This window comes from Oncorhynchus keta, chromosome 3 (genome assembly GCF_023373465.1).
Source record: "Oncorhynchus keta strain PuntledgeMale-10-30-2019 chromosome 3, Oket_V2, whole genome shotgun sequence".
In the NCBI taxonomy this organism is placed as follows: domain Eukaryota; kingdom Metazoa; phylum Chordata; class Actinopteri; order Salmoniformes; family Salmonidae; genus Oncorhynchus; species Oncorhynchus keta.
Genome location: NC_068423.1, coordinates 17,889,398 through 17,900,286, shown reverse-complemented (window position 1 = coordinate 17,900,286; position 10,889 = coordinate 17,889,398). Strand labels below are relative to the sequence as shown.

General features: G+C 40.7%; 1 protein-coding gene across 2 annotated transcripts; it reads right to left on the bottom strand.

The window, feature by feature from the left end:
- Positions 1-1,359: 1,359 nt before the first annotated feature.
- On the bottom strand, positions 1,360-5,618 carry ppp1r3cb (protein phosphatase 1, regulatory subunit 3Cb). Of its 2 annotated transcripts, none has more exons than XM_035752125.2 (2): positions 5,428-5,618; positions 1,360-4,210 (listed from the first exon to the last, which is right to left on the bottom strand). In XM_035752125.2, exons 1-2 carry the CDS (start codon positions 5,439-5,441, stop codon positions 3,262-3,264), a joined length of 963 nt encoding a protein of 320 aa, XP_035608018.1. In that variant the 5' UTR covers positions 5,442-5,618; the 3' UTR covers positions 1,360-3,261. The 2 variants fall into 2 exon arrangements, with proteins under 2 accessions (XP_035608018.1, XP_035608028.1); XM_035752135.2 differs by lacking the exon at positions 5,428-5,618 and adding an exon at positions 4,952-5,113.
- Positions 5,619-10,889: the final 5,271 nt, after the last annotated feature.

Sequence of the window (10,889 nt, the reverse complement as noted above, 5' to 3'; positions counted from 1 at the left end):
AGAAAATGCTTCTTAGTTACTTTAATCAGGAGATCTACAGTTGCTCCTTGCTTTAATCAATCTAAACCTGAGCCACTCGCTCAATTCACCTCTGACCTTCAAACAGCAAACACAGAAGCCTCCTCACCCTACCTATCCGGGAGAGTTATTTCCCTTCATCTCTGTGACTCAACAGAATGCTCACTTTTCTACACTTTGATTAATGCCAAGTCAGACATGCCAAGTTACTCCAGGTCAGTGCATCCTGAAGAAAACAGAATACCTCAACAGCTTTGTGGGCAAACGACTAGCAGGCAGTCCTAAATGTTTGCACACACCGTCTGTGATGTTCTGAGCTTCTCTCTGTCTCTAATAATATCACTGACCTGTCTGGTCCAGTCTGAACCCGTCTAGGGTATGCTCAAACATCTGGCAGCTCATCACATCTTGGTTAATGAGGCATCTGTCTGTCCAGTGCTGTCCATGAACCTACCCTGCATAGCTATTCGTCTCTTCAGGATTCTTCAAATCAAGTGAGGCTCTCTGCGCGCCGTGCGTCACGTGACACTGGAAACATAGTCTACCATCAAGGCATGGACCAGACCCTGACCTACTGCTCTCAGCTATGGTGACCACATTTATGATGCATCCATTTAGAGACAGTCCCGAGGTTTCGGGATGTTTGTGTTCATTATAAATTCTCTTAACTCCTTGTTTGAATGGGTCACCCCTGTATATATATGAACTTTGTTATGAGTCACACCACTTTAATAATTTGTTCACAGTTTAGTCAAAAACATTTAATTAAGGGCTCTATATCAATCAGATGCGCTTTAGCGGACATCTGCATAGCAGTTGTTTTCGCGGTGTCGGAGGTGGAACTGCATTAGAATTGTCAAATCCGCAAGAGGCTTTTGGCATATATAAAGCGGACCATGCCATTGGCTGCACGGAGTTGCATTACGAGAACTCCCACGCAGCCTTGTTTACAAGTTTGAACACTGGAATGGTAGATGTAGTCTTGACCTCAATTAAGCTGATAGAAATCCTCTTTTATTTGATTTAATGATTTTACATTTGAGCATCATTATTTCTATATAGCCTACACTTCCTCGTTCTAAACTTCTAATGAGAGTGGGACAGGTGTGGCTTCGTGACAATGATCAAGAGCAGCTACTCACAAATTTGACAGCTCCAATGCAGTTCCACCTCCGAAACGTCAGGCATGCCGGTTTTGATCTGATTGAATCTAGGTCTAAGGAGGTTCTACTTGGGCTTAGACAATGGTATTGCATGAGAAGGTGATGCCAGCCGGATAATTCCTCTTAGAAAATATATTCGTTAACCTAAAATCCAGATTGAAAAGTCAAGAGTCTGTCACACTATAAACATTAGATTTTATTTCTGAAAGGAACAGAGAAAACAGTAAACCATTTCACACACAGAGACCCTTCCTTGCAGTAGAAAAAGATGCTGGCGGTTAGACACCATGGCTCGTGTCATAGCCCTTTGCATTCTGCCTCATGCTTATTTACACTTGAACAAACAAAGCAGCTGACAATGTTCACCACTTCCTGGTAAACTCTGAAGCCTCAGTCCCAAGGCATAGCCCTCTAACACTGACCTCTTTTCCATTCATTTCCCTTTTAAACACTTCCCTTACTTAGTCGTACATTCCTTAAATAACATCCCCACTCTCCTTAATCTCTTTCCCCTATTTCCCATAGGAGCATTCACATACCACGGGTTTATGAAACACATTGAAGATAGAAAAGCACTTACATACAGTAGCAGCAAACATTAAGAGGTTAGGAAGAGCATATAAAATGTGTTTGCATGTAAAGGCTTTTCAAAAATACAATGGACGTATGTATGAAATGCTTTGTGCAAAACAAAGGTAGGTGCTCCATTTAGGCCTACACCTAATTGATAATATGCTGGGGTATAGTCATGCATATTTACCTGTATTGCTTTTTTTTGTTTACCTGAAAGTCTTCACTCAAACGGTGCCATGAAACACTGAAGCAACTTCAATATGAAGTTTGTCATGCTGTACCAAATTATTCCACTTTCAACGTCTCATTCTTTCACATTCTCACATTTAAAAGGCATACTGCATTTCGGTCAGTGCAAAGACTGCCCTGGAACTGTCAACCATGTCCGTCAACATTCGGGCGACTTACGTTAAACTGACATTTTGATGGCTTACCTTTATGTCTAACGGCAAGGAATAGTTCCATCTCTTACAGGGCAAGTAAAGCTAATTCTGTTGATATAAAACTCACCAAAACAGATCTCCATGTACAAAATGCTAAGTGCAGGCTCCCAAATCTGGAGTTATCTTTCTCTTTTTGAAAAAGCCTTAGAGCTGGATTAAATCCGTAGAGCTGGAGTATTGCGACAGATCTGAGTTATAGCGCAAATTAAATTTAAAAAGGTAATGTTCCTATGTTCGTGGAGACTGCATTTACGGTAAACGTTGCATATGTCGGCTCAATCGGAAATTACCTTGAAATTTTAACAGATCTTTCGCGATACGGATTGAATCCAGTCCCTACTCGCTGTGTATACAGGTGGTGAAGTAATGCCATTGTATTACCAACAGCTTAACCTCACCCCCAGGCTCGGATTGCTGGCGCATAGAGTAGTCTCGACAGAGTGAGCGGGCTGGTGGCCGAGATTACAAACAGCTTAATGGACAATCAAATTAACATTATAAAGGAAGGCATCTATGTTACAACAACTCATGATTTACCACATTTTTTAAATTCACTACAAAACTTGTGTACACTTTTAAAGTCTAAACCAATTTCTAGATATTTCAACCTTAAAATGCACTTTGCTATTTTATCGTTAATTCTAGCTATATTTTTGTGGCTATGGCGGCATTTTACCACAACGCTTTATGTTGAGTACTGGTCACAGTGATTAGGGGGTTAACTGGATGATAATATGCTTACAGGCTCAAACTGTTGTTTGTAGATTTCTATACCTTCACATATACCCCCAAACATGAAGAGAAAGAAACCCATTCTGAACCTTTCCATTGTGACAAAACAAACATGCCCACTCTAAAGCCCCACAATGACCTCAACTGTTGACTTGAACATCTTAACTGTTCAGATTGTGGTTATATCTTCACTGTTGGGGGGGGGGGGGTCAGCCAGCACTCATGTGTACATACTATTACATTTTCTGTTGTCACTCCTCTTACATCAAGCAATTAGGAGTTGATTCTGTTGGAGAGGCTTGTGGATTTCTCATAAAAGCCTCGTTGTTGCTTCACCAGTATGGGGTTGTATTCTCTATGTGTCCCCAGCTCTGCCATTCAGGGAAGAATCCACTGGACGTTCTCGGGCTCCCAAACTGGTCAAACTCCATCTCCGGCCTCTTGCCGTCGCTCTTGAACTCCACTGGTGCGGTGGTCTGGATGATGGGGTTGCTGGTCTGGTTTGCATCCGTGTCGTTGTGGAGCAACTTGTAGTTCTTCTCATCGTTGTTGTCCCAGTACGTCTGATCCTGGGTGGTGAAGCATATGCAGAACTCCACACGCTCCTGTGAGGGCACAGAACTTGGCAGGTCGACAGTGAACGCGAAGGTGTCAGTGTCCAAACAACCGTACACATTGTTTAGGTACGTACTAGCAATGTCCGTGTGGGTTTTCCACGAGTCAAACGTTAGCCGGATGGAGACCGATTTCTCAAAGCTTACGTTCCTGACTTTCACAGTGCCGGTGAGCGACCGTTCCTGGAGTATGCAGTTTTCCAGACATACTTGGTTCTTCTTGAGCCGGTTCCTAAAGTCCAGATAATCTGCAGCGGGCTGTGGGAAATCCAGAGTAAAACTTTTCTCCACGGAGACCTTGAGGCCAGCGGTGGCATTGGCCAGGTCAGACAGGTCAAATTGCAGGTCAGACAGTGGGTCCTCCTCAAACTCCTTGAACACGTGGATGGCCGTTAGGGACATGCCTTTTGAATCGGCAAAGACCACCTGCTTCTTCCCCTTGGCCCTGGCGCTCTTCCATCCCAGGCTGGAGTCCTCTAGCTGCTGCTTGGAGCTGATGCATGGCCTCAGTGGTTTGTAACGGTTGACCAGGTTTCGCGATCGGCAGTCCTCGTACGTGCTGAGGAAGCTGCGGAGGGGTGGAGAGCTTGCCAGGCAGATCCTCATGGCTACATCTACTGGCATTATGGGACCTGGCATTGGCCTGGGGTTCAACATGTGGAGGACCCTGTTGAAAAACAAGCAAGCACCAGACAAGGTTAAAGGCTAAATAGTTATCTGTTTAGGTGAGACTGAAAATAGTCAAATGTAGTCTAACTAAGTAATGGAACGTTCCGAATGCAGCTGTGAAACCCTGACCTGATTTCACTGGACGTGCTACCTTCTCCCAGACCCCTGCTGACGTAGGTCATTAATTTTAAGAGACCTGTCATCCAAATTAATCTGGCACAGATTTGTAAGTATATATAATACATTTGTTCCTGGAACAGTTTGAAAATCTACACTGACAATAATGCTCAAAATAGTTTACAGCAGGCTATAATAATTAGTTGTCGGGAGCTATTTTGCATAATTTAAAGAATTATAAACAGGCCTCATTCTCAAGAAAAATAATTAAGCAATAAGGCAGGAGGAGGTGTGGTATATGGCCAATATTTTTTATTTAACTAGTCAGTTAAGAACAAATTCTCAATATACAATGGATAAGGACTGTCCTTATGCACTATGCAACGCAGTCACAAACCCCTGAGGTGCCTTATTGCTATTATTATTACTATTATAAACTGGTTACCAACGTTATTAGAGCAGTAAAAATACATGTTGTCATATCCGTGGTACACGGTCTGATATACCACAGCTATCAGCCCATCAACATTCAAGGTTCGAACCACCCTGTTTATAATAAGCAATGGCCTACAAAAATCTAGAAAATAAATAGCTTATCAACCTTTAAAACGTTTTTACTTACACTAGAATGGCACATACAGGTTTAAGTTCGTAGCAATGGTTTTGGGCAGTAGCCTAGGGCAGGGTTTCACAAACTTGGTCCTGGGTGAACACATTTTGGTTTTTGCCCTAGCACTACACAGCTGATTCAAATAACCAAAACATCATCAATCATTGATTATTTGAATCAGCTGTGTAGCGCTAGGGCAAAAGCCAATACGTGCACCCAGGGAAGGGGGGAGGACAGAGTTGGGGAAACCCTGCACTATAGAATGGCCAGTCAATAAAACAATTAAGAAACAGTCTCCAATGTCAAATAAAATTGGTCAGTGAGTGAGTGAGTTTATCATATTTCAGCCAGAGGTAATATCACCTGGCATTCAAAAACGTTTATATTTAAGTAACGTTTCATGTTCTTTCATTGCGCAGTTCAAAATAATTGTCCCATCTATTTAATGTGCATCGAAGCGCTTCATCTTTGACGCACTGTGAGCTTACCTTGTGCAATTCATTGGAAAGACAAACACTTTAAATGTTGCTGGTGAATAAACGGAATAACTTTTTAAAAACTAAATCGAAAAAAATGTTATTTAGCCATTCCGATGAAATATGGTTGAGGTTCCTGAATGCTGCGTGGCACGCCCCCTTCCCCTCTGAAGTCCAACTGTACTGTTAATGGCCTCCGCGTTTTCAATCGGTAGGCTACATCGGACGATTTGCATACTGCTTCACGTGAATACAGGATGAGAGCCAATGGAGAAGCCAAACGAGGATGGCTCGAGCAATCAGCGAGCAGCTTTGCCTGTCTACAGTCCGCCCCAGGTGCTGAAACGTCTAGTCGGCTCAGGCTACGTTGAAGGATGGGGAGTGGAGGCGGAGATGGCTTGACAGAGTCATGATAGACCTCTACTGGTTGTTTTTCTGTTTAGAAACAACTAGCATGTAAATAACATAGTTATAATATTGTGTTGCCCCCCTCCCCTCCCCTCCCCAGTGCTTCCCACATTGTGTCAAGTTTCCTGGATATCCTTTGGTTGGTGGACCATTCTTGATAAACACAGGAAACTGTTAAGTGTGATAAACCCAGCAGTGCTGCAGTTCTTGACACAAACCAGTGTGCCTGCCAGCTACTACCATACCCTGTTCAAAGGTACCATAGTATTTTGTCTTGCCCATTCAACCTCTGAATGGCACACATACACAATACATGTCTCAAGGTTTAAAAATCCTTCTTTAACCTGTCTCCTCCTCTTCATCTACACTGATTGAAGTGGATTTAACAAGTTACATCAATAAGGTATCGTAGCTTTCACATGGATTCACCTGGTCAGTATATGCCATGGAAAGAGCTGGTGTTCTGAGTGTTTTTTACACTCAGTGTTTATACATTATAGACTTTGTAGACATTATATACATTATTCCTTAAAGTAAGCTTATCATATCTCAAATCAAATCAAATCTCATAATATTTGGAAGATAGGCCTGAGACATTTCATAACATTTCATTAGCCCATTGGTGAAATTCCAGGTCTAGTTGACTCCTTTTGTATGGGAAAGTATGGGACCACAATCAAAATATAAGCCTGGGTTGGGAGACATTTCTATTGAGACCTTAGGCAACTTCAGGCTCTGAAATACCTCCACCCTGACACAGCAAATCTATCTGAACTTGTCTGAGCAGTGTATAAATTAATCATAGGGATTGTATGATCATCTGCAAGATGCCATTTAAAGCTAGTAAGGAGGACTCTACACAGAAGCGTCCCGGGGAAACATTGTTCAATTCTGTCTCTGTAGGTCATGCTGGCCTTAGAGCGGTGCAGATTACTGTAGCTCTTTCTAGCTTGTGATGGGCTGGAGGAGTGTTCTCACCACAACCATGAATGTGGTAGGCACTGAAGAGGAGAGGCCTTGGAGAGGACAGTGCGAGAGAGGGTGTCAAGTGAAATGTCTGGCATTAGAAGCCTTACAACTCAGATATGTCTCTGTGAATCAGCTCTTGTCTCTGTGGGGAGATAAGGTGCTGTGAGTGACTCTTACGTAATCGCAGTGCGAAAATGGAAACCATTTCACCACACAGTTCATTGGTACTGACTTCAGTTATAACTGTATTGGATTATCTTTTTTCACAAAGGCCAACACAAGGTTTTTCACACAGACAATATTCTCTCCAGTGGTGTAAAGTACTTTTTTTTTAAAGTAAAAACACTTTCAAGTACTACTTAAGTAGGTTTTTTTGTATCTGTACTTTACTATTTTTATTTTTGACAACTTTTACTTAACTACATTCCTAAATAAAATAAAAGTAAAAAATTAAATAAAAGTATTCGTTACATTTTGAATGCTTAGCAGGACAGGAAAATGGTCCAAATCACGCACTTATAAAGAGAACATCCCTGGTCATCTCTACTGTATCTGTTCTGGCGGACTCACTAAACACAAATGCTTTGTTTTTAAATTATGTCTGAGTGTTGGAGTGTGCCCATGGCTATCCATACATTTAAAAAATAAGAAAATGGGGCCGTCTAGTTTGCTTATTATACGGAATTTGAAATTATTTATACTTTTACTTTGTTGGTACTAGGGGGCAGTATTTTCATTTTTGGAAAAATAACGTTCCCAAATTAAACAGGATATTTTGTCAGGACAAGATGCTAGAATATGCATATAATTGACAGTTTAGGATAGAAAACACTCTAAAGTTTCCAAAACTGTAAAGATATTGTCTGTGAGTATAACAGAACTGATGTTACAGGCAAAAGCCTGAGAAAAATCCAATCCGGAAGTGACTCATCTTTTGAAAGCCCTGCGTTCCGATGCGTCCCTATTGAGCTGTGAATGCCCTATCAACCAGATTACGCTTTCTACGTATTCCCCAAGGTGTCTACAGCATTGTGACATAGTTTTACTCATTTATGTTGAAGAATACCCATAGGCGGCTTCATTGCGCAAGTGGTCACCTGATGCTCCCAGAGAAAGGAGTTCCCATTATTCCAATCGCTTCTACTGAGAAACCAATTGTTCCGGTTGATATATTATCGAATAGATATTTGAAAAACACCTTGAGGATTGATCATAAACAACGTTTGCCATGTTTCTGTCGATATTATGGAGCTAATTTTGAATATTTGAATATTTTTTATATTTACGTTTATTTAAAACCAAATACTTTTAGAATTTTACTCAAGTAGTATTTTACTAGGTGATTTTCATTTTCTTTTACAGTATCTTCAGTATCTTTTACAGTATCTTCACTTTTACTCAGGTATGACAATTGGGTACTTTTTCCACCACTGATTCTCTCTAAAAACATTTTTCTTATTGCAACATATTTCCATATATCAACCATTTGGCATAAAGTATGTGCTTCCCTGGTTCGGTAAAGTAATATGTCTAGCGGTCACGGTCAGGAGTTCCTGCATATTCATTGGTTCATGCATAACAGGAAGTTAACTTTAATGCCAGTCTGCACGTCCACAGAATGCATGTTCACTGCTTTACAGTAGCAACACACAGTGCCTTCAGAAAGTATTCACACCCCTTCACTTTTGACACATTTTGTTGTGTTACAAATTGCGATTAAAATTGAATTAATTTTCATTTTTGGTCAACGATCTACACAAAATACTATGTAACGTCAACGTGGAAGATGTGTGGAAAAATTCCAACACATATACTGTATGTATATATATAGAGGCCTGTAATTTCCATCATAGGTACACTTCAACTATGACAGACTAAATGAGAAAAAAAATCCAGAAAATCACATTGTAGGATTTTTAATGAATTTATTTGCAAATTATGGTGGAAAATAAGTATTTGGTCAATAACAAAAGTTTATCTCAATACTTTGTTATATACCCTTTGTTGGCAATGACAGAGGTCAAACGTTTTCTGTAAGTCTTCACAATGTTTTCACACACTCTTGCTGGTATTTTGGCCCATTCCTCCATGCAGATCTTCTCTAGAGCAGTGATGTTTTGGGGCTGTTGCTGGGCAACACAGACTTTCAACTCCCTCCAAATATTTTCTATGGGGTTGAGATCTGGAGACTGGCTAGGCAACTCCAGGACCTTGAAATGCTTCTTACGAAGCCACTCCTTCGTTACTCGGGCGGTGTGTTTGGGATCATTGTCATGCTGAAAGACCCAGCCATGTTTCATCTTCAATGCCCTTGCTGATGGAAGGAGGTTTTCACTCAAAATCTTATGATCCATGGCCCCATTCATTCTTTCCTTTACATGGATCAGTCATCCTGGTCCATTTGCAGAAAAACAGCTGATGTTTCCACCCCCATGCTTCAAAGTAGGTATGGTGTTCTTTGGATGCAACTCAGAATTCTTTGTCCTCCAAACACAACGTGTTGAGTTTTTACCAAAAAGTTATATTTTGGTTTCATCTGACCACGTGACATTCTCCCAATCTTCTTCTGGATCATCCAAATGCTCTCTAGCAAACTTCAGACGGGCCTGGACATGTACTGGCTTAAGCAGGGGGACACGTCTGGCACTGCAGGATTTGAGTCCCTGGTGGCGTAGTGTGTTACTGATGGTAGGCTTTGTTACTTTGGTCCCAGCTCTCTGCAGGTCATTCACTAGGTCCCCCCGTGTGGTTCTGGGATTTTTGATCACCGTTCTTGTGATCATTTTGACCCCACGGGGTGAGTTCTTGCGTGGAGTCCCAGATCGAGGGAGATTATCAGTGGTCTTGTATGTCTTCCATTTCCTAATAATTGCTCCCACAGTTGATTTTTTTTTTCAAACCAAGCTGCTTACCTATTGCAGATTCAGTCTTCTCAGCCTGGTCCAGGTCTACAATTTTGTTCCTGGTGTCCTTTGACAGCTCTTTGGTCTTGGCCATAGTGGAGTTTGGAGTGTGACTGTTTGAGGTTGTGGACAGGTGTCTTTTATACTGATAACAAGTTCAAACAGGTGCCATTAATACAGGTAACGAGTGGAGGACAGAGGAGCCTCTTAAAGAAGAAGTTACAGGCCTGTGAGAGCTAGAAATCTTGCTTGTTTGTAGGTGACCAAATACTTAATTTCCACCATAATTTGCAAATAAATTCATTAAAAATCCTACAATGTGATTTTCTGGATTTTTTTTCTAATTTTGTCTGTCATAGTTGAAGTGTACCTATTATGAAAATGACAGGCCTCTCTCATCTTTTTAAGTGGGAGAACTTGCACAATTGGTGGCTGACTAAATACTTTTTTGCCCCACTGTATATATTGTGTTCTAGTGAAGGCACATTTACTGCTGTACACACCTTTCCTATTAATATACTGTCTATACTGTCTATAGACCGTACACACAATCATATACATACAGTAAACTCCAAAAATATTGGGACAATGACACATTTTATTGTTGTTTTGGCTCTGTACTCCACTACTTTGAATTTGAAATGATACAATGACTATGAGGTTAAAGTGCAGACTGGCAGCTTTAATTTGAGGGTGTTTTCATCCACATGGGGTGAACAGTTTAGAAATTACAACACTTTTTGGACATAGTCCCAACATTTTACGGGACCAAAAGTATTGGGACAAATTCACTTATATGTGTATTAAAGAAGCGAAAGTGAAGTATTTGCTCCCATATTCATAGCACACAATGACTACATCAAGCTTGTGACTACACATTTGTTGGATGCATTTACTGTTTATTTCGGTTTTGTTTCAGATTATTTTGTGTCCAATAGAAATTAACTGTAAATAATGTCTTGTCATTTTGGAGTCACTTTTATTGTAAATAAGAATAGAATGTTTCTTAAACACTTATATATTAATGTGGATGCTGCATGATTATGAATAATATAGAAATTACTCACAAATATCGTACCCCCCCCAAAAATACTAACCTTCCCTGTTATTGTAAAGGTGAGAGGTTAGCATGTCTTAGGGGTATGATATCTGTGCATCTGTAACTTTCTCACTCATCAATATTCACAATTAAGT